Raw genomic sequence first — 23908 nt, forward strand, 5'->3', positions numbered from 1 at the left:
GCTAATTTTTCATCAAAAACAATGGTGACAATAACGCAGTGGAAAGACCTATTCAAAGTGCTGCGGTGGTGGGGCGCCTGGGTGGTTCAGTGGGTTGAGCTGCTGCCTTTGGCTCAGGTCATGATCTTGGGGTCCTGGGATCGAGCCCCACATTGGGCTCTCTGCTTGGCGGGGACCCTGCTTCCTCCTCTCTCTCTGCCTGCCTCTCTGCTTGCTTGTGATCTCTGTCTGTCAAATAAATAAATAAAATCTTAAAAAAAAAAAAAAAGTGCTGGGGTGGAAGGGGTAACAATCAAAAATTCTAAATCCATCAAACTCTATCCCTCAAATATTAATTGGACATATATTTCAAATAAAGACAGAGACTCTGTTGTTGGCAAACTTACCTTATGTGGAATGCTAAAAACAAAACAAAACAAAAGGCCTTTAGATGAAATAAATAGACTCAGTAACTTGAATCCATGGGAAAAATGAAAAGCAGCAGCAATAGTAAACATTTCTAAATGTATATACATTCCCTCATATGTCATTGTTTAAAGTAATAATAACAGTATTGTGTATGCATGTATATGTGTGTAGATATATATAAAATAAAACACAAATGTAATATATATGACAATTAATAGAACAAAGGAAGGGGAAGGAAATAAAGGTATGCTGGAACAAAGTTGCTATATTGTACCAGAAGTTAGTAAATATTAATCTGAAGTAGTCTGCAATAAATTATGCCTAATGACACCTAGAATGACTTAGAAAATGACTTAAAATAGTAAAAAGTTAAGATTAAAACAGTACCCCAGTAACCATGTTTAATACAAAATAAGGAGAAAAGGAATAACCCAATAATAAGAAGACATACTATATAGAGAAAGCAGGGGCGCCTGGGTGGCTCAGTTGGTTAAGTGTCTGCCTTCAGCTCAGGTCATGGTCCCAGGGTCCTGGGATTAAGATCCATGTCAGGCTCTGTGTTTGCAGTTCCTGGGATTGAGCACTCCATTGTGCTCACTCTCTCTCAAATAAATATATAAATCTTAAAAAAAAAAAAAAAAAAAAGATATAGAGAAAGCAAATAGCAAAATGGCAGACATAAATCCAACCATAATTTTATTAAATTTTATGGACAAAAAACTCCAATCCAAGAGCAAAGCTGTATTGTATAGGAAAACAAACAAACAAAAAAAATCAAGATCCAACAACATGCTACCAGAGGCCCACTTAAAAGACACAGATAAGCTAAAAGAAAAAGGATAGAAAAATATATGCCACATCAACTGTTATAATGAGAGAGTTGAAATGGCTGTATTAATATTAGACAAACTGGACTTTCAGACAAGAAATACCACTAGAGGCATAACGAGACACTTTATAATAATAAAAGGTCAATACATCAGAAAGACCTAACAAATATAAAGGTATATATGCCTAAAAACAGAGCCCCAAGATATATGAAGTAAAAACTGACAGAATTGAAAGGAAAAAAGGAAAAATAGACAATTCAACAATTGCAGTTAGATATTACAATGCTCTACTCTTAATAGCTAACAGTACAAGCAAGCAAAAAATCAGCGAGAAGACTTGAGTAACACTGTCACCAAAGTGACCTGACATTTTTTAACACTCCATCAAATGAGAGAAGAATATGCATTCTTTTCACATGCAGGTGAAACATTCTCCAGCACAGACCATATGCTAGACCTAAAACAAGCCTCAACATGGAGGTTCCTCAAAAAGTTGAAAATAGAGCTATCCTACAACCCAGCAATTGCACTACTGGGTATTTACCTAAAGATACAAATGTAGTGATCCGAAGGGACACGTGCACCCGAATGTTTATAGCAGCAATGTCCACAACAGCCAAACTATGGAAAGAACCTAGATGGCCATCAACAGATGAATGGATAAAGAAGATGTGGTATATATATACATTGGAATACTATGCAGCCATCAAATGAAATCTTGCCATTTGCGATGACGTGGATGGAACTAGAGGGTATTATGCTTAGTGAAATAAGTCAATCGGAGAAAGACAACTATCATATGATCTCCCTGATATGATGAAGTGGAGATGCAACTTGGGGGGTTTGGGAGATAGGAAAAGAATAAATGAAACAAGATGGGATCGGGAGGGAGACAAACCGTAAGAGACTCTTAATGTCACAAAACAAACTGAGGGGGGTCAGGGGGAGGGGGGTTGGGAGAGGGGGAGTGGGGTTATGGACATTGGGGAGGGTATGTGCTATGGTGAGTGCTGTGAAGTGTGTAAACCTGGTGATTCACAGATCTGTAGCCCTGGGGCTAATAATACATTATATACCTATAAAAAAATTAAAAAATTAAAAGAAAATAAAACAAGCCTCAAGAAATTTGAAAGGACTCCAATCATCAAAGTATATTCTCCAACAAATAAATTAAAAATAAACAAAGAAATTCAGAAAATACCCAGTACTTGGAAATGAAGTGACATATTCCTAAATAACCCATGGTTTCAAAAAAGAAATGAGAAATTAGACAATATTAGGATTAAATGAAAACAAAAATACAACATATCAAAATTTATGAGGTATAGCTTATTCAGTACTTAGAAGGAAATTTAGAAGTTTAAATATCTATACTAGGAAAGAAAGGTTTCACATCAATAATCTAAGCTTCCAGGGGCGCCTGGGTGGCTCAGTGGGTTAAGCCTCTGCCTTCAGCTCAGGTCATGATCCCAGGGTCCTGGGATCAAGCCCCGCTTCGGGCTCTCTGCTCAGCAGGGACCCTGCCTCCACCTCTCTCTCTGCCTGCCTCTCTGCCTACTTGTGATCTCTGTCTGTCAAATAAATAAATATTTAAAAAAAAATAATCTAAGCTTCCACTTTAAGAGCAAACAAGAAGAGCAAATTAAACCTAAAGCAAGCAGAAGGAAGGAAATAAACATCAGAGGGGAAAGAAATCAATGAAGAAGGAAACAGAAAAACAATAAAGAAAAACAAAGAAACCAAAAGTTCTTTGGGAAAAATAATCAGAAAAATTGGGAAGCCTTTAGCTAGGCTAAGAAAAAACAAGAGATGACAGAATACCAAAACTAGGGATGAAAGAAGGGACATAAATAGCCACGCAAATTAAAAGGGCTATAAAATCACCAATCTTACACAAATTCTTTCAGAAAATAGAGGCAAGGGAACTTTCCAACTCATTCTGAGACCAGTATTACCCTTTTACCAAAGCAAGATAAAGATATCACAAGGAAAGCAGAGATCAATATCCCTTGCGACCACTCACATGAAAATCCTTAACACATTAGCAGCAAATAAAATCCAGCAACATACAAAAAAGAAAAACCACCGTAAGGCAGTAGGACCATGACATCTATGAGGCTCCAACCTCCTCTCTGTGCTGATGTCACGCTTCATTCAGACTGATGCAAATTGCCAGTGGCACTTTGGCTGTGCAGTCCCTTCAGTATAAAGCTTCCTTGATGGTTGTGTGTAGAGTGGACAAAACAAAGTAACCTAATCCTACTGAACTTATGGAAGATACCATAAAAGAAGCAGAAACCAAGATGATTTCCAATTTCAACCTTGATATTGAGGATTGAGATACCTGACAAGGATTTAAAACAAAGATGAAAAAGTAGGTGAGCAAGGAGCTAGATTTTCAGTTCAATTATATTCAGAGCTTAAAACTATCAATCACCAACCAGATCCAAGGGAAACATGGATGGTTAAGTAGTTTTCCTAGAATAAGAAAGGACACCCTAACTGTTGGAAAAGGAACACTGTGTCACCGGGAATAGAAGTGAGACTTTGAGGAGATGGTGTGTTCCTTTCTTCAGCTCATATCAACTCATACTCTGAAATCCAGGACTAAATTTTAGGCTTAGCACCTCAGGTCACCAGTTAAGGTGACAGTGCTGTTCACTTCTAGGTTCTTGCTTTTAAAGATGGTTATCAGCAGGAGGACGATGCACCCTGATACCCATCCAACCACCAGCCAACTTAGCCTGGTAAAAAAATAACTCAATCAATCCACAAATACAGTTCATAACACAGTTGAGGGTAAGAGATACCAGGGAAAGCTATAAGAAATGTTTTTAAAAAGCACTTGCACTCACCAAAAACTTTCATATCCATCTCTAGGAATCTGAAAAAAAAATTCATCTAGAAATGTTATTTAGGTGGACATTCATTTGTGCATGGTTTAGAATTTTAAGTTTCGACCCACAGCATTAATAAGTTAACCAATTCTGTACTATGCATGAGCATAAAAATCTAATAGTTTAAAATCTTTTGCTGTTTTATTATTTCAATTTTATAAAAAGTAGTGTTTCAGATGAAAGACTGCATGAAACCATAAAAGACAAAGCCTCTAGCTATCACATGAGATTTGAAATAAGGCAAATGTTAACTAAAAATATTTCAGACTAATATTTTAAATAATGAAATGAGGACACAACTATGTATTTTATGGCAATCCTTGAAATACTTCTTTTCCATTAGTTGAGAGTAAGGATCAAAAATTTGAGTAGATACTTCCAGGAAAATTACGTCAAATAAATCTACATCCTCGTTAAACGTGACTAACATCAAATACTGAATTTGGCTAATCATACATACAAACCATCAAGATTTATATTTTATTCTGGATGAATTTCCAACATATCAGTATAATATTTTTGTATTATGAACTGCAAAAGAACTCATGACAATACAATGGGCAATATGCAAGTTTATTTAAATAACTTAACACTGCACAGAAAGCTAATTCAGAAGTATAAAAATAGATGGTTTAGGAACCAAATATAAAGCACCACACTGAAGAATACACATACACCATCAGGCCTTTGGAAGATTAAGGCAACATTAATATCTCAAATAATTTTATGAGAACACTTTACTCATACGACAGATGTTATTAAAACATCTCAAAATAGAGTCCACAATTTTTTCAGTATGAAGTCTTCCCTTCCAGTATTGTCAATATATTGATTTTTCTTAAATACTGTCTAGATTGACAAATGGGCTATCAAAGCCGCTATCTTGCTGGCTAGATAGAGGAGCAATTAATTTTCTCGAGGGCTGCCGACACACAGATGATGGTACTGTACTGCTCAGTTTTTTGAAATCGGACTTTAATATATCAGCCTTATGATGAGGTGGGTGTCTAAGAGTCATACTGATCTCTGGCTGGGAACAAAGGGTGTCTTCTGACAGGTCTGAAGTGTGACCACTCTGACATTTCATTGGTTGACAAATCATTTTATTTTTCTCGGTAACTGAAAGACAACTGGCTGCTGAAAACTGTTTGAAATTAATAGCTTCAGTTGGTATATCCAGAGTTTCTTGTGGTCTACTGTGTAGAAATGACACTTCGTTGCAGGGTAAAGTGGCATTGTTGGACTGCCAGCCTATGGAGTCATCCAGGTCCCCTCCATCCTTCACTGGAGTTTCCCGAACACCCAAACTTTGACTTTTCTCAGATGCAGCATTTTCACTTTCCATTAGTGGATTGCACTTATACACCTTCAAACCAAGCCTTTCATTAGGACCTCGAAAGGTTGTATGTGTGGATCCAGATTCAGAAAGACTAGGGGTATACCTAGGTGAGGGTTTATTTCCAAAGGTTCCAAGAAAGGGGTATACAGCAGAATGCCCTAGTGATTGAGAGCCAGTATCACTGAGGTCTTTCTTCTTGTGCAAACCAAAGCCTTTTTCACCTTCGCAAGGAACAAACTCAGGGGAAACATTTTTTGGCAACATGTCTGGGTGTTTATAATCATTATCACCAAATTGGAAGCCTGAGTGTGACCCTTTGGCACCCACGTGCTTCGTGTCCTCATGCTCCGTGTCTTCTAACCGCCTTCTTAAGTTACAAGCAGCCCTTCTCTTAGGGACTTGGTCACATATACTTCTGGGGATAGTTTGTATACTGTTTGATTTGCTTTCAGTGCGACATGGTGTATTCTGATTCATATCATTTCTTTTTGATTTTTCAACTCCAGTCAGCATCTCTGAAGTCAGAGGTAGTACTAAATACAAGGGAACACAAAATTAGGGGAAAACAAAATCAGGAGAAATTTAACATTGAAAGAGGAGGGGAAAAAATTACGGTTTCACACATTTCCAAAGAAAGCTTATATTTTAATCATTCTCAAAGAAAATACATCATTTAAAAATATTATTTTACATATATACATTAAATAAAGCGAAGCGATTTTGTTATTGAAATCTGACATTGTTATACATCTGATCTGTTATTTTCTGCCACAGATATATATTGCATTTCAAGAGCCAACTGCAACATTTCCAATTCTGCTCTGATGAAGAAAATTTGCTAAAGAACCCCAACACCCAATGCCTACATAAGCGCGCACACACACACACACACACACACACACACACACACAGAGTAAAAGCTAGAATGGAGTTTCTGATTTAAGCTACCTAAGACACAAAATCTGTTCAGAAGCAAAGCAGCAACATAGCATAGAGTCAGAGAAATCAGACTTCAGAGTAGTGTACCTTGGTCCCTATATTATGAAAAGGGTTTGCTTTTATTAGGGACATTTGAACAATTGCCCCACATCTTATACACCCAAGGTTCACATCACCATTTCCAAATTTACACAAATAATCTTTGTGCTTTTTTTTTTAAGATTTTATTTATTTGATAGAGACACAGTGAGAGAGGGAACACAAGCAGGGGGAGTGGGAAAGGGAGAAGCAAGCTTCCCGCTGAGCAAGGAGCCTGATGCAGGGCTCGATCCCAGGATGGGATCATGACCTGAGCCCAAAACAAATGCTTAACAACTGAGCCAGCCAGGCGCCCCAATCTTTGTGCCTTGCCCTGTTCTGAGACTCTCGGTTCCTCTTGCTCTTACTCCAGCCCAATATTGGGAGTAGGGGAAGGGAAAGGAGAATGATTAATAAAGAGGGTGGCCCTACCTGGTTACTGTTGCTCTAGAACACCAGCTAATTATAATTATCTCACTGGTATCCCCTAGGCTTACTATTTCTCCTGAAACATACTGCCTTCATTTGTGGAACAGTTTTGATACTGCTCCTATGTGTAGCTGTTATCTTCTGGCAGTTTTGAACTGTTTCCATCTTCAGTCTTATACAGTCTTTCTTTCAGGGATTTCCCACAGCTTCTGGCCTTTCAGTTGTAACTTTTAAAAATTATTTATATATTTTTAAAAATTGAAGTACACTTGCCATACAATATTGTATTAGTTTCAAGCATACATCATAGTGATTCAACAGTTCTAGATATATACACTGCTTACAATGAGTGTAATTAACATCTACCACCAAGTTATTGAAATACTATTGACTATATTTCTCATGCTGTACTCTTCAACCCTGTGACATGCCTATTTTATAACTGGAAATTTGTACCTTTTAATCTTCCTCACCAGTTTCACCCATCCCCACCCCGCTCCACTCTGGGAACTATCAATTTGTTCTCTGTATTTATGAGATGGTTTTTCTTCAACATGTTGTTTTTTTAGATTACACATATAAGTGAAGTCATATGGTATTTGTCTTTCTGACTTATTTCACTTAGCACAATACTCTCTATATCCATCCATGTTGTCATAAATGGTAAGATTTCTTTCTTTTATTATGGCTGTTTAATACTTCTGTGTGTGTGTGTGTGTGTGTGTGTGTGTGTGTGTATGAAGTCTTCTTAGTCCATTCACCTAGTGGTGGACAGTTAAGTTGCTTCCATGTCTTGGCTATTGTAAATAATGTTGCAATAAACATAGGTGCATATATTTTTTTCAAATTAGTGTTTTTTTTATTTTTTATTTTGGGGGTAAATACCCAGTAATGCAACTACTAGACTGTAAGGTAGTTCTATTTTTAACTTTTTGAGGAACCTTTATACTGCCTTCCACAGTAGCTGCACCAGTTTGCATTCCCACCAACAGTGAGGGTCCCTTTTTCTCCACATTTTCTTCACCAATATTTGTTTCTTGTGTTTTTTATTTTAACCATTCTGACAGGTGTGAGATGACGTCTCATTGGACTTTTGATTTGCATTTCCCTGATGATGACTGATGCGAGCATCTTTTCACATGTTTGTTGGCCATCTATGACTTCTTTGTAGAAATATCTGTTCATGTCTTCTGCCCATTTTTTAATTTTTGATTTTTGGACTATTTGTTCTGTGGGTGCTGAGTTGAAGTCATATGATATTAACCCCCTTATCAAATATATCATTTGCAATTACACTCTACTGTTCAGGAGGTTGCCTTTTTGTTTTGTTGTTTCTTTTGCTGTGCAGAAACTTTTATTTTGCTGCATTCCCAATAGTTTATTTTTGCTTTTGTTTCTCTCGGCTGAGAAGACATACTCAGAAAAAAGCTGCTAAGGCCAATGTATAAGAGATTACTGTTTATTTTTTATTATTACTGTTTTTTATGGTTTGAGGTCTTACAAATATTTAGGTCTTTCATACATGTTGAGTTTATTTTTGTTTATGGTTTAAGAAAGTGATTCAGTTTCATTCTTTTGCATGTAGCTGTACAGTCACAGCCACACAATGACCGTCATTAAAGAGACAGTCTTTTCACCATTGTATATTCTTGCCTCCTTTGTGGTAGATTAATTGACCATATAATTAATTGACCATGTAATAATGAGCTTATTGAACTCTGTCATTTTCCATTGACCTATGTATCTATTTTTGTTCTAGTACCACAGTTTGATTACTAAAACTTTGTCATATAGCTTGAAATCTAGAACTGTGATACCTCTAGTTTTGTTCTTTCTCAAGATTGCTTCTGCTATTCAGGGTCTTAGTGTTTCCACACAAATTTTAGGGTTATTTGTTCTATTTTTGCAGAAAATACTATCAACAAGTTGATTGGAATTGCACTGAATATGTAATTTGCTTTGGGTAGTATGGGCATTTTAACAATATTAATCCTCTCATTTATTTACATCATTTTCAATTTCTTTCATTGATGTCTTAAAGTTTTCAGAGGATAGGTCTTTCACCTCTATCATCAAATTTATTCCTAGGTATTTCATTCTATCTGATGTAATTATAGATGGAATTATTTTATTTCTCTGATACTTTTTATTAGTGTATATAAACACAACAGTTTTCCATACATTAATTTTATTTCCTACAACATTACTGAATTCATTTATTAATTCTAGTCATTTTTAAGTGTTGTCTTTAGGGTTTTTATGTATACTATCATGTCATCTGCAAAAAATGACAGTTTTGCTTCTTCCCTAATAATTTGGATTTTTCTTATCTGACTGCTGTAGCCAGGACTTCTGGTGCTATGTTGAATAAAAGTGGTGGAGTGGACATCTTTGTCTTGTTCCTGATCTTAGAGGAAAAGCTTTCGGTTTTTCCCCATTGAGTATGATGTCAGCTATGGGTTTGTCATATACAGACTATATTATGTTGAGGTATAATCCCTCTAAACTCACTTTGTTGAGAGTTTTTATTGTAAACTGATGGTGAATTTTATCCAAAGCTTTTTCTGCATTTATTGTGATGATCGTATGGTTTGTTCACTTAACTTTGTTAATGTGGTGTATCATGTAGATTGATTTGTGAGTAATGAACCATCCTTGCATGACTGGAATAAATCCCACTTGATCATCGTGAATGATCCTTTGCATGTACCGTTGAATTTAGTTTGCTAATTATTTTGTCAAGGATTTTTGCATCTATACTCGTCAGAGATTTGGCCAGTAGTTTTCTTTTTAATAGTATCTTTCTCTACGTTGGTATCAGGGTAATGCTGGCCTCATAGAAATGAATTTAGAAATGAATTCCTTCCTCTTGTATTTTTTGGAATAGTTTGAGGATGACAGGCATTAACTCTTCTCCAAAAATTTGGTAGCATTCACCTGTGAATACATCTGGCTCTAGACTTGTGTTTGTTGGAAGCTTTGTAATTACGGATTCAATTTCATTCTAGTAACAGGTCTGTTCGGATTTTCTATTTTTTTCCTGATTCAGTCTAAGAAGATTGCATATTTTGAGAAATGTATCCCTTTCTTCTAGGTTGTCCAATTTGTTGGCATAGAGTTTTGTGGTAGTCTCTTACAATCCTCTGTATTTTTGTGGTGTCAGTTGTTACTTCTCTTACATTTCTAATTTTATTTGAGTCCTATCTCTTTTTTTTTCTTCAAGAGTCTGGGTAAAGGTTTATCAATTTCATTTACCTTTTTAAAAAAACAGCTCTTGGCTTTGTTGACCTTTCCTACTATTTTTTTAAAATCTCTATTTCATTTATTTCTGCTCTGTTCTTTATCATTCCCTCTCTTCTACTAACTTTTCTAAAATATTTTCTGTCATTTCTAGGAAGGAAAGCAACTATAGGAAGCTGATGGGTATGCTCAGTCTGCCTACTCAAACTGAAAACTCTATACTTTTTTTTTAAGTTTTTAGTTTAATAAAGCACAGACACAACTTTATAAATTAACTCTCTCTCCTTACATTCCTTGTTCTTTTCCATGCTAAAAATATTAAGTATTTGAGAAGAGAGAAAAAAGCCCTTTAAGTGACTCATTTTGACATACCTGACTGTGTAGTTTTGCTCTGGGATTTATGAGAAATTGGCGTTTCCAGCAATTTTGCCATTGTAGCAAGTTTGCTAGCAGCATTCATAATCTTTTTCTCAGCCCTGTGGGGAATTCCAGAATATTAAATTAATAATAGTTTAAAGGAAAAAATGAGTTTCCTTAGCCCCAGGATTTCTGTTTTCCTATTAGTTCTGCCAATATTTAGGGTAGTACAGACATAAGCCTCTCTTAACCCCTAATGGCCAATCATGTAGAAATAGTTAATTTTATGGTTAAGGAAAATGTTTAGAAAATGACAACATGCTGTCTTGGTAGTCTCAGGACATACTGTTTGTTTAGATTGAACTTACCCTTCCTGTTTTCCATTATCCTGCAAAATCTGTTGGAGGCAAGTCAAGTAGTATTTGCGCATCTTTCGGGCGGTTTCTTGACGTTCTCGCAATACTTCTGCTTTTACCATTTCCGCAGCTCGTTCCTTACTCTCCTGAATATAACGAAGCATATCACCTAGTGGGAAGGTGAGAGTTGGTGGGGAGACAGGAATCCCCACAAAATGTATGTTTACTACCGGTTTTTTCAAAAATAGGGGAGGCAGACTTCAGATCAATTTTCTGGGAGAGGAAGTGACTAGAGGCATAGTTTAAACATTGTACTTTTCCACCATCATTAAAACGGAATGTTTCAGATCACTGTTTTAGGAGACTCAAAGGAGAAATAATCTAAAAGTCCTTTTAGAATGATGGTAGCCACATATGTTAAGGAAACAGCATATTCCCTAGGAAAACATAGAATACAGAAACTTTCACATTTCAATTACGTATTGTCTGATTAAGAGAAAAGGAAAAAATACACGTAAAGGGTAAGGAAGAAAGAAAGAAAGAACGAGACACAGAAAGATGGAGGCAATATGAACTTGGAGATCTCATATTCCGATTTACGTAAGCTCTGAAAATCCATGTTTCATTATTTATTCAATTCTTTCAGCAGCACTTATGAGTACCCAAGTAATACAATATTACAATCCATGAGGGATATGTACAAAACGCCAGGGAGAAGGTTGAGACCAATGTTGCCTTCTGAAATATACATTTAAAAATAGTGCACAGGGATGCCTGGTGGCTCAGTAGGTTAGGTGTCTGCCTTTGACTCAGGTCATGATTCCAGAGTCCTGCATCAGGCTCTTTTCTCAGCAGGGAGTCTGCATCTCCCTCTGGCTGCTGTTCCCCCTGCTTGTGTGCTCTCTCTCTCTGACAAATAAATAAATAAAATCTTCAAATAAATAAATCAGTAAGATTAAATAAAATAAAAATAGTTCACTGCTTTCAAGTTTTCTTTTTATCTTTGATTCAACACGATTTGATTGAGATTACCATTACTTAAGGTCAACTTTTTTTTTTTTTAACTAAATCTAGGGCTATATACTGCCTCTAGAATACCACCACTCTGTTATATTAAAGATTCAATTCATATGGGAATCTCCCTCAATATCAGTAAGCTCGTCCTGAAAATTAGACACTCTATGCAAAAAATACTAACTGAAAGACTACTTCTCATTATTTGCAGTGGGACAAATTAAATTGGAACACATAGCAACACAAAACCTCCAAACCATGTCTAAAATGTTAAACGATACACATACATACAAATTAGCATATGAGTATGAAAAAATGCTTAAAATTTCACATCCCAACTGATATGATTCTTTTTTTTTATTCTTTTTTTTAATCAATTTTTTTTTTAATAAACACATAATATATTTTTATCCCCAGGGGTAGAGGTCTGTGAATCGCCAGGTTTACACACTTCACAGCACTCACCATAGCACATACCCTCCCCAATGTCCATAACCCCACCCCCCTCCCCCCAGCAACCCTCAGTTTGTTTTGGGAGATTAAGAGTCACTTATGGTTTGTCTCCCTCCCAACCCCATTTGTCTCATTTACTCTTCTCCTACCCCCTTAACCCCCCATGTTGCATCTCCTCTCCCTCATATCAGGGAGATCATATGATAGTAGTCTTTTTCTCCGATTGACTTATTCCGCTAAGCATGATACCCTCTAGTTCCATCCACGTCGTCGCAAATGGCAAGATTTCATTTCTTTTGATGGCTGCATAGTATTCCATTGTGTATATATACCACTTCTTCTTTAGCCATTCATCTGTTGATGGACATCTAGGATCCTTCCATAGTTTGGCTATTGTAGACATTGCTGCTATAAACATTCGGGTGCACGTGTCCCTTCGGATCACTACGTTTGTATCTTTAGGGTAAATACCAAGCAGTGCAATTGCTGGGTCATAGGGTAGTTCTATTTTCAACATTTTGAGGAACCTCTATGCTGTTTTCCAGAGTGGTTGCACCAGCTTGCATTCCCACCAACAGTGTAGGAGGGTTCCCCTTTCTCCACATCCTAGCCAGCATCTGTCATTTCCTGACTTGTTAATTTTAGCCATTCTGACTGGTGTGAAGTGGTATCTCATTGTGGTTTTGATTTGTATTTCCCTGATGCCGAGTGATGTGGAGCACTTTTTCATGTGTCTGTTGGCCATCTGGATGTCTTCTTTGCAGAAATGTCTGTTCATGTCCTCTGCCCATTTCTTGATTGGATTATTTGTTCTTTGGGTGTTGAGTTTGCTAAGTTCTTTATAGATTTTGGACACTAGCCCTTTATCTGATAGGTCGTTTGCAAATATCTTCTCCCATTCTGTCAGTTGTCTTTTAGTTTTGTTAACTGTTTCCTTTGCTGTGCAAAAGCTTTTGATCTTGATAAAATCCCAATAGTTCATTTTTGCCCTTGCTTCCCTTGCTTTTGGCGATGTTCCTAGGAAGAAGTTGCTGCGGCTGAGGTCGAAGAGGTTGCTGCCTGTGTTCTCCTCAAGGATTTTGATGGATTCTTTTCTCACATTGAGGTCCTTCATCCATTTTGAGTCTATTTTCATGTGTGGTGTAAGGAAATGATCCAGTTTCATTTTTCTGCATGTGGCTGTCCAATTTTCCCAACACCATTTATTGAAGAGGCTGTCTTTTTTCCATTGGACATTCTTTCCTGCTTTGTCAAAGATTAGTTGACCATAGAGTTGAGGGTCTATTTCTGGGCTCTCTATTCTCTTCCATTGATCTATGTGTCTGTTTTTGTGCCAGTACCATGCTGTCTTGATGATGACAGCTTTGTAATAGAGCTTGAAGTCCGGAATTGTGATGCCACCAACTTTGGCTTTCTTTTTCATTATTCCTTTGGCTATTCGAGGTCTTTTCTGGTTCCGTACAAATTTTAGGATTATGTGTTCCATTTCTTTGAAAAAATGAATGGTACTTTGATAGGAATTGCATTAAATGTGTAGATTGCTTTAGGTAGCATAGACATTTTCACAATATTTATTCTTCCAATCCAGGAGCATGAAACATTTTTCCATTTCTTTGCGTCTTCCTCAATTTCTTTCATGAGTACTTTATAGTTTTCTCAGTACAGATTCTTAGCCTCTTTGGTTAGGTTTATTCCTAGGTATCTTATAGTTTTGGGTGCAATTGTAAATGGGATTGACTCCTTAATTTCTCTTTCTTCTGTCTTGCTGTTGGTGTAGAGAAATGCAACTGATTTCTGTGCATTGATTTTATATCCTGACACCTTACTGAATTCCTGTACAAGTTCTAGCAGTTTTGGAGTGGAGTCTTTTGGATTTTCCACATATAGTATCATATCATCTGCGAAGAGTGATAGTTTGACTTCTTCTTTGCCGATTTGGATGCCTTTAATTTCCTTTTGTTGTCTGATTGCTGAGGCTCGGACTTCTAGTACTTTGTTGAATAGCAGTGGTGATAATGGACATCCCTGCCATGTTCCTGACCTTAGCAGAAAAGCTTTCAGTTTTTGTCCATTGAGAATGATATTTGCAGTGGATTTTTCATAGATGGCTTTGATAATATTGAGGTATGTGGCCTCTATCCCTACACTTTGAAGAGTTTTGATCAGGAAGGGATGCTGTACTTTGTCAAATGCTTTTTCAGCATCTATGGAGAGTATCATATGGATCCTGTTCTTTATTAATGTGTTGTATCACATTGATTGATTTGCGAATGTTGAACCAACCTTGCAGCACTGGAATAAATCCCACTTGGTCGTGGTGAATAATCCTTTTAATGTACTGTTGAATCCTATTAGCTAGTATTTTGGTGAGAATTTTTGCATCTGTGTTCATCAAGGATATTGATCTGTAATTCCCCTTTTTGATGGGATCCTTGTCTGGTTTTGGGATCAAGGTGATGCTGGCCTCATAAAATGAGTTTGGAAGTTTTCCTTCCATTTCTATTTTTTGGAACAGTTTCAGGAGAATAGGAATTAGTTCTTCTTTAAATGTTTGGTAGAATTCCCCCGGGAAGCTGTCTGGCCCTGGGCTTTTGTTTGTTTGGAGATTTTTGATGACTGTTTCAATCTCCTCACTGGTTATGGGTCTGTTCAGGCTTTCTATTTCTTCCTGGTTCAGTTGTGGTAGTTTATATGTCTCTAGGAATGCATCCATTTCTTCCAGGTTGTCAAATTTGTTGGCATAGAGTTGCTCATAGTATGTTCTTATAATTGTATTTCTTTGGTGTTCGTTGTGATCTCTCCTCTTTCATTCATGATTTTATTTATTTGGGTCCTTTCTCTTTTCTTTTTGATGAGTCTGGCCAGGGGTTTATCAATCTTATTAATTCTTTCAAAGAACCAGCTCCTAGTTTCGTTGATTTGTTCTATTGTTTTTTTGGTTTCTATTTCATTGATTTCTGCTCTGATCTTTATGATTTCTCTTCTCCTGCTGGGTTTAGGGTTTCTTTCTTGTTCTTTCTCCAGCTCCTTTAGGTGTAGGGTTAGGTTGTATACCTGAGACCTTTCTTGTTTCTTGAGAAAGGCTTGTACTGCTATATATTTTCCTCTCAGGACTGCCTTTGTTGTGTCCCACAGATTTTGAACCGTTGTGTTTTCATGATCATTTGTTTCCATGAATTTTATCAATTCTTCTTTAATTTCCTGGTTGACCCATTCATTCTTTAGAAGGATGCTGTTTAGTCTCCATGTATTTGGGTTCTTTCCAAATTTCCTCTTGTGATTGAGTTCTAGCTTCAGAGCATTGTGGTCTGAAAATATGCAGGGAATGATCCCAATTTTTGATACCGGTTGAGACCTGATTTAGGACCAAGAATGTGATCTATTCTGGAGAATGCTCCATGTGCACTAGAGAAGAATGTGTATTCTGCTGCTTTGGGATGAAATGTTCTGAATATATCTGTGATGTCCATCTGGTCCAGTGTGTCATTTAAGGCCTTTATTTCCTTGTTGATCTTTTGCTTGGATGATCTGTCCATTTCAGTGAGGGGAGTGTTAAAGTCCCCTATTATTGTATTACTGTTGATGTGTTTCTTTGATTTTGTAATTAATTGGTTTATATAGTTGGCTGCTCCCACGTTAGGGGCTTAGATATTTAAAATTGTTAGATCTTCTTGTTGGACAGACCCTTTGAGTATGATATAGTGTCCTTCCTCATCTCTTGTAATAGTCTTTGGCTTAAAATCTAATTGATCTGATATAAGGATTGCCACCCCTGCTTTCTTCTGATGTCCATTAGCATGGTAAATTGTTTCCCACCCCCTCACTTTAAATCTGGAGATGTCTTCGGGTCTAAAATGAGTTTCTTGTAGGCAACATATAGATGGGTTTTGTTTTTTTATCCATTCTGATACCCTGTGTCTTTTGATTGGGGCATTTAGCCCATTAACATTCAGGGTAAGTATTGAGAGATATGAATTTAGTGCCATTGTATTGCCTGTAAGGTGACTGTTATTGTATATTGTCTCTGTTCCTTTCTGATCTACTACTTTTGGGGTCTCTCTTTGCTTAGAGGACCCCTTTCAATATTTCTTGTATAGCTGGTTTGGTGTTTGCAAATTCTTTCAGTTTTTGTTTGTCCTGGAAGCTTTTTTTTTTTTTTTTTAATTTTATTTTTTTTATAAACATATAATATATTTTTATGTCCTGGAAGCTTTTAATCTCTCCTTCTATTTTCAATGATAGCCTAGCTGGATATAGTATTCTTGGCTGCATGTTTTTCTCATTTAGTGCTCTGAATATATCATGCCAGCTCTTTCTGGACTGCCAGGTCTCTGTGGATAAGTCTGCTGCCAATCTAATATTTTTACCATTGTATGTTACAGACTTCTTTTCCCGGGCTGCTTTCAGGATTTTCTCTTTGTCACTAAGACTTGTAAATTATACTATTGGGTGACGGGGTGTGGACCTATTCTTATTGATTTTGAGGGGGGGTTCTCTGAACCTCCTGGATTTTGATGCTTGTTCCCTTTGCCATATTAGGGAAATTCTCTCCACTAATTCTCTCCAGTATACCTTCTGCTCCCCTCTCTCTTTCTTCTTCTTCTGGAATCCCAATTATTCTAATGTTGTTTCGTCTTATGGTGTCACTTATCTCTCAAATTCTCCCCTCGTGGTCCAGTAGCTGTTTGTCCCTCTTTTGCTCAGCTTCTTTATTGTCTGTCATTTGGTCTTCTATATCGCTAATTCTTTCTTCTGCCTCATTTATCCTAGCAGTGAGAGCCTCCATTTTTGATTGCACCTCATTAATAGCTTTTTTGATTTCAACTTGGTTAGATTTTAGTTCTTTTATTTCTCCAGAAAGGGCTTTTATATCTCCCGAGAGGGTTTCTCTAATATCTTCCATGCCTTTTTTGAGCCCGGCTAGAACCTTGAGAATCGTCATTCTGAACTCTAGATCTGACATATTACCAATGTCTGTATTGATTAGGTCCCTAGCCTTCGGTACTGCCTCTTGTTCTTTTTTTTGTGGTGAATTTTTCTGCCTTGTCATTTTGTCCAGATAAGAGTATATGAAGGAGCAAGTAAAATACTAAAAGGTGGCAACAACCCCAGGAAAATATGCTTTAACCAAATCAGAAGAGATCCCAAATCGTGAAGGGGGAGAAAGGGGATTAAAAGAGGTTCAGAAAGAAAAAAAAGAAAGAAAAGAAAAAGAAACAATTAAAAAAAGAATACAAATAAAGAAAAAACAAAAAAAGAAAAAATATATATATCAGATAAACTAGTTAAAAACGTTAAAAAAGAAAAGGGTAAAAGTTAAAAAAAATTTAGCAGAAGAAGGGAAAAAAAATTGAAAAAGAGAAAAAAATTAAATTAACTGCAAGCCTAAAGAATCATGGGGAGAAAGCCATGAGTTCCGTGCTTTGCTTTCTCCTCCTCTGGAATTCCGCTTCTCTCCTTGGTATTGAAACTGCACTCCTTGGTGGGTGAACTTGGTCCTGGCTGGATTTCTTGTTGATCTTCTGGGGGAGGGGCCTGTTGTAGTGATTCTCAAGTGTCTTTTCCCCAGGCGGAATTGCACCGCCCTTACCAGGGGCCAGGCTGAGTAATCCGCTCGGGTTTGCTTTCGGGAGCTTTTGTTCCCTGAGCGCTTTCTGTAGAGTTCCGGAGGGCGGGAATGAAGATGGCGGCCTCCCGGTCTCCGGCCCGGAGGAGCCGAGAGCCCGGGGCCCCACTCCTCAGTGCGCCCTCAGAGAACAGCGCCCAATTACTCCCGTCACCCTGGCCTCGGGCCGCGCTCTGAGCTGACCGAGCCTGCGACTGGTTCAAGGTAACCCCGAGCTGAGAGCTCACTCCTCGGCTCCGTCTCTGTAGCCGGCTTCCCTGTTCTAATACCTGTAAGCTCTGTGACACTCAGACACCCCCGATCCTTCCATGACCCTGCAGGACCTGAGGCCACGCTGACCCCGCCTGGGCTTCACCCCGGTTTAGCCTCTGGAGCGATGTCCCTCAGTGGAACAGACTTTTAAAAGTCCTGATTTTGTGCTCCGTTGCTCTGCCGCTTGCCGGGAGCCAGCCCCTTCCCCCGCAGTCTATCTTCCCGTTGCTTTGGATTCACTTCTCCGCCCGTCCTACCTTTCAGAAAGTGGTTGATTTTCTGTTTCTAGAGTTGCTGTTCTTCTTCTCTTCGATCTCCCCTTGGATTTGTAGGTGTTTGCAATCTTTAGATAAGCTATCTAGCTGATCTCCTGCTACCTGAAGTAGTCTCAGCCTGCTACTTCTCCGCCATCTTGACTCCTCCCCACAACTGATATGATTCTTAACAAAAAGTTGCTTTATTTTGTAGTAATATGTACTCTATTGGCACCAGCAACAACTGAGAAGTAAAGTGTCTTTATTGATACTGAGTGGGATTTTCAAAACATCTACACAAGACTATGATGATCTAACACATTTGGAACTTATGACCTTTCCCACTCATTTTGTTAAAAGCGATTTTAAGAGGTAAACATACATTTCTCCTGTATCAACACTGGTTATTGTTCTGGGACATACATATAATCTACGCAATACTGTAATTAAAAAACAGGAGATATCCTATGAGAAAACATAAACCAGAGAAATCCTCTGCATGGTATGCTACATCACCTTTTAATGCAAAGGACCTGATAAATTTACATGTATGTCTTAATCCATGATCGAAATAATGGGAAAGAACAGAATAATGCCTCGCTAGATCTATTTCCTATGGTTTTTAATAGCTTATGGTAGAGGGACTCCTGGGTGGCTCAGTACGTTAAGTGTCTGCCTTCAGCTCAGGTCATGATCATAGGGTCCTGGGATTGAGTCCCAGATCGGGCTCCTTGCTCAGGAGGTAGTCTGCTTCTCCCCCTACCTGCTGCTCTCCCACTGGTTGTGCTCTCTCTCTTTCTCTGACAAATAAGTAAAATATTAAAAGAAAAGAAAAGCTTATGGTAGAAAGTAATACTTGCTAATTTAAAACTCATATCACATTTTGTTTTAGTTATTTAAGTTTTAAGATTCTGAAATTTTTACTTTAACATTAGTACCCAAAAAAGAAACAAGAAAATTAACAAGAAAAAACAACTCTACCCTCATGTCACTTCCAAAAGATATTAGGCAAAATGATGCATTGCTGCATAATTTAGAAAAGGTGCCACTAATTTCTTCTTAAAAGTAGATAAGATCTCAGAACAAGATAGTTTGGAAAATTACTCCAAATTACTAGTGCTAGTAATTAAAAAGGCTCAAACCACCTTAAAATCTTGGGACTCTCCTCAAGGACTTACGCTTAATTTTTTTTACAGCTTTAATGTACTGTCCACGAAGTTCTTCCAAGGCCCTCCCATTGCACAGCAGGCAAGCATTTTCAATGGCCCCTTCTGACAATGACCTAAAAATGAACAAAACATTGCATACAGAGATTGTTAAGTAAAAATATCTAGCTATCTATATATTCCAGTAATATCTCACTGAGATGTGCTAAAAAAAATTATATATCAGGATCTTTATTATATTGTTACTTAAAATAGAAAAAAAATAGAAACAAATGTTAGGGTTACTTAAATGATAAATCCACATAATGAAAATATATGCAGCTACTAAAAAGAACATTATAGGAGAATATTTAATCATATGGAAATGGTTATCTTATACCATATTAATAAAAGCTTACAAAATAGCTTACATGACAATCTCCGTTTTAAAAACATGCACATATGAGTATAAAGGGGCTTAAATGATAAAAAACAAGAGGTTAACAGAGGGTACCTACTAGAAATACAGTTTTGGAAGTTTTTTTTTTTTAATACTTCTTGCCACGTAATAATAACAAGTTTTATACTCTTGGTATGAGTATTATTGATTTAAACAGTATTACAAAGTAAAAAAAATACTTAGAAATAAAGTTTCTTTAAAATAGTAAAAGTTGGGCACCTGGGTGGCTCAGTTGGTTAACTAACTAAACTCTTGATTTTGGCTCAGGTCATGATCTCAGTGTTGTGACATCAGGCCCTGAGTGGGGATCTGTGCTGGGTGTGGAGCCTGCTTAAAATTCTCTCTCCCTCCTCTCCCACCCCCCAACAAATGTTCTCTCTCTCTCAAAAAAATAAACAAAAATAAATTCAAAGATAAAAATAAGGGGCACTTGGGTGGCTCAGTTGGTTAAGCATCTGCCTTCAGCTCCTGATCCCAGGGTCCTGGGATCAAGTCCCGTATTGGGCTCCTTGCTCAGCAGTGAGCCTGCTTCTCCCTCTGCCTGCCTCTGTCTCTCTGACAAATAAATAAAATCTTAAAAAAATAAAAATAATAAAATAAATAAATAAAAATAAAATAAAATAGTAAAAGTCTACCTTGGTGGTATTTTATGAAGTGTTTTAAGTTCATCCAATTTACTCTTCATGTCATTGTTTTCTTCTAGTAATTCTTCAACAACTTTACTATTCTCTTCTAAAAAAAGAAAATTAATGGTATATTGGTCAGTTGATCTTTTTTTCCCCTCAGTCTTCCTCTCCCTGAAATTCCCAGTGCAAATGTTTATAGAGGAGATTGTGGAACTGGCAGTTGCACCCTGTGTCATTCATTTCCTGATAAGTCCTCATCTGACCAGTCCCTGTTCCAGTTTCTTAGCACTTAAAATCTGTGTTATATCCACATCCTGCTCTGGGTTACATACTGCCCTGGAATAGGTCTCCAACTGTTTGATAGGCATCTATTTTGTTTCCCAGCTAGACTGAAGCTCTGTTGAAACATACTGGGTCTTCTACTTTCATCTTGCTCCTGGATCTATGCTCATATATATGCTCATATATACAATCATTGAACAAGCACTGCTATACAAAATAAAAAGAAAAGTAATATTAAGTAGATACCACTTTCACAATTAATGTAAGATTTTCAATTCTTTGAACTTCTAAAAAGAGGATGAGGAGACCAATGGAGTTCATATGGAATGGAGGATAAAGCATGAATTTCAGAGGGAGAGAGACATGGGTTTAAATCTTAGCTCTGCTTCTTTACCAGTTAAATCAACTTAGGCAAATCACTTATGCTACTTATGCTTTCTGAACCTGAATTTTTTCATATGTTAAATGGAAATAGTATTACTTACCTTTAAGATAATAGAAATAAAATCCTAAGTGCACAGCACCTTACACAAAGTTTGGCAATACCAGGGTTTAATAATATGAACAGGATACATCATGTTTCTTACCATGCCACTCTCTCAACACACTCTGTAAGTTGGGTAATTCTACTCCTTCTAGTGATTGATATAACTTGTATATTTTTAAATCACTCACTCTTACTCTACCACTTTTCAATAAATACTACCAGAAGAAAATGGAATTTAAGAATTGAGCAACAATAATAGCAAAAATATTATCAACTAAGGGATGTACATTAAGACAAACACTGAAATCAAACTATCAGATGACTTAACTCTGACCCTGACCCGTTTTATCAGCCCATTGTTTTGAGGTAGGTCCCAACTTCTTGGATTATTTCTAAGTCTATGGATTACATAAAACAGCTTCAAAAAGCACTGTGCAGAATAACTATGATCACAATGTATGGTGCTACATACTATTTACAAATAATACTCTTATCCAGCTGCCTTTGTCATTTTATTATGTAAAACACATATTCTTGATTTCCATCAAATTCTTCAAGAGCTACAAATAGCTCATTTACTCTTCTGGTCTCTATCAAAGAGCTAAGCCAACACCATGGGAATTACAGTTGTTAAAATTTTTATCTCAAAGTTCTTAAAATCCTGTCTTGTCTTAAAATAAGGATTATCTGTCTCTGTTAGACTTGGTAAGTGGTGGGGGGGAGTGAAGCAGGTGCTCCTCTAAGCCAGCATTATTTCCCGAGTGTACTAAGTGCCAGGCCAGGACTTGATCCTTGTCGTCATCATCAAGGCCACATTCCAAAGGACAATACAGACAAAAATTAATTACAAGCATGATATAATGTTAGAAAAATCATTGGAGCTGCAGGTAATGTCTAAGACAAGAAGCTAACCAAGTCTGGGGTGGTCAGGAAAGCCTTCCTGAGGAAGCCATGCACTGGGGAGGGAGGAGTAGGAGTTAGCCAGGCAATGCAATCAGGGTGAGCAGACATGTTTTGGTTAAGTGGAGACGAAAACAGACAAGAGAAAAGAGACAGAAATCCATGATCTGGCCCAATGAGAGAATAAATGGGATGGGGCAAGACAAGGCGAAGGGCCTGGCAGACGCTGAATCATGAAAGGCTTCTTAGATGATGTTAAATAAAGTGTGTGTATTTCCTACTGAGGACCAGCTAAACCACAGGACTTTAAACAAGAGAGTGCCATGATCTGATTGATTTACTTTTTTAAAAGGTCACTGGAGCTGCCTGATGGGGAATGGCTTGGAGGGGCAAGATTAGAAGCAGAAAAGGGAAGGTGGTGACTGGTGTCCAGGCAAGCAATCAAGTTAAACTGTAGGAAAAAAGTGAACCTATCCGTCTGTTTTTTTTCTGGATCACACAATTATTTGCGACCCTTGCATTCAATCCTCATTCATTCAAACATTTATTGTCTATTATCGCCTGGCATGTAATGGGCATCATGACTATAATGATGAACAAGATACAACATATTCCTTTTTCTCAGGGAATGCATAGGTTGGAAAGGGTTATCAGGCAAGTAACCAAAAAAATTAAATTCAGAATGGTAAGAGAGTAGGAGCCCAGAGTTCTATGGGGCCACACAGAAGTAGCCTGAATAACCCAGACGGGAAAATCAAGAAGGGCTCTGCAGATAAGGCATCTTTCTCAGCTGAACCTTAAAGGATGAGGAAGAGTTAGGCCAAATGAGAATGGAAGGATAAGGTGTAGGATAGTGTGACAACACTGTATGCAAGGCCCAACAGTACAATTCCTGCCCCACTCAGCAATCTGAGGACTACTTCAAATGCACACAGGAGAGCACAGGAGAGCACAGGAGAGAAGTGACTAGTAAAGCAGCTCAGTAGCTTCCCTGGTGCAGAAGGGCTAGAGGAGATACTGGAAGCTATCCCTTCCAGACAATCTCCCTGAGAGCACTGTGAAGAATGGACTAGAAGGATGTCGGACCAGGCCCATAGGTCTTTGTGCACATCTTTCCCCTCTGCCTAGAATGCTGTGCTCATTGGCAAATGCCTTCATCTTTCCAGGTCTAGTCAAGCCCTCCTTAACTCAAATAGGAGGAAGAGTTCACTCACATCCTTTCTGCCAAGTTTACATAAGCATACTGCCAGGAGACCTCGGCCCTGCAATTATTTATTAGACAGTTTTTCAGTCTCCTCACTTGATGATAAGCTTCTTGAAGGAAGGAAACAAGAGTTTTGTGTATCTACAGCAGAACTGAAATTCCATCAGATGTCTTCACTGCTGTGGTCCTAGGGCCTAGAACACTGCCTGACACATACTGGGAACTCAATATCTATTCAATCCAAAAAGGAAGAAAGGAATGTGACCTTTTAATTAGAGCTCCAGTTTTCCTCTTTGTAGTTCAGGAATAATAATTTGGTCAGTAAAAACAAG

The 23908-nt window shown here is 37.6% G+C and overlaps 1 protein-coding gene across 3 annotated transcripts in view; it reads right to left on the bottom strand.

The window, feature by feature from the left end:
- Positions 1 to 4689: 4689 nt before the first annotated feature.
- LOC111160368 (centrosomal protein 152) overlaps positions 4690 to 23908 on the bottom strand; it is a 91423-nt gene continuing 72204 nt past the window's right edge. For all 3 annotated transcript variants that reach the window (XM_022523449.1, XM_022523441.1, XM_022523457.1), the window contains 5 exons: positions 20713 to 20809; positions 19651 to 19754; positions 10886 to 11042; positions 10533 to 10636; positions 4690 to 6007 (listed from right to left, as the gene is read on the bottom strand). In XM_022523449.1, the coding sequence (XP_022379157.1) occupies positions 4974 to 6007; positions 10533 to 10636; positions 10886 to 11042; positions 19651 to 19754; positions 20713 to 20809 (1496 nt within the window). In that variant the 3' untranslated portion in view covers positions 4690 to 4973. The remainder of the gene's footprint in view (positions 6008 to 10532; positions 10637 to 10885; positions 11043 to 19650; positions 19755 to 20712; positions 20810 to 23908) is intronic.

The sequence above is a fragment of the Enhydra lutris genome, unplaced genomic scaffold, assembly GCF_002288905.1.
Source record: "Enhydra lutris kenyoni isolate GAN:26980312 unplaced genomic scaffold, ASM228890v2 scaffoldscaffold4, whole genome shotgun sequence".
NCBI classification, from domain to species: domain Eukaryota; kingdom Metazoa; phylum Chordata; class Mammalia; order Carnivora; family Mustelidae; genus Enhydra; species Enhydra lutris.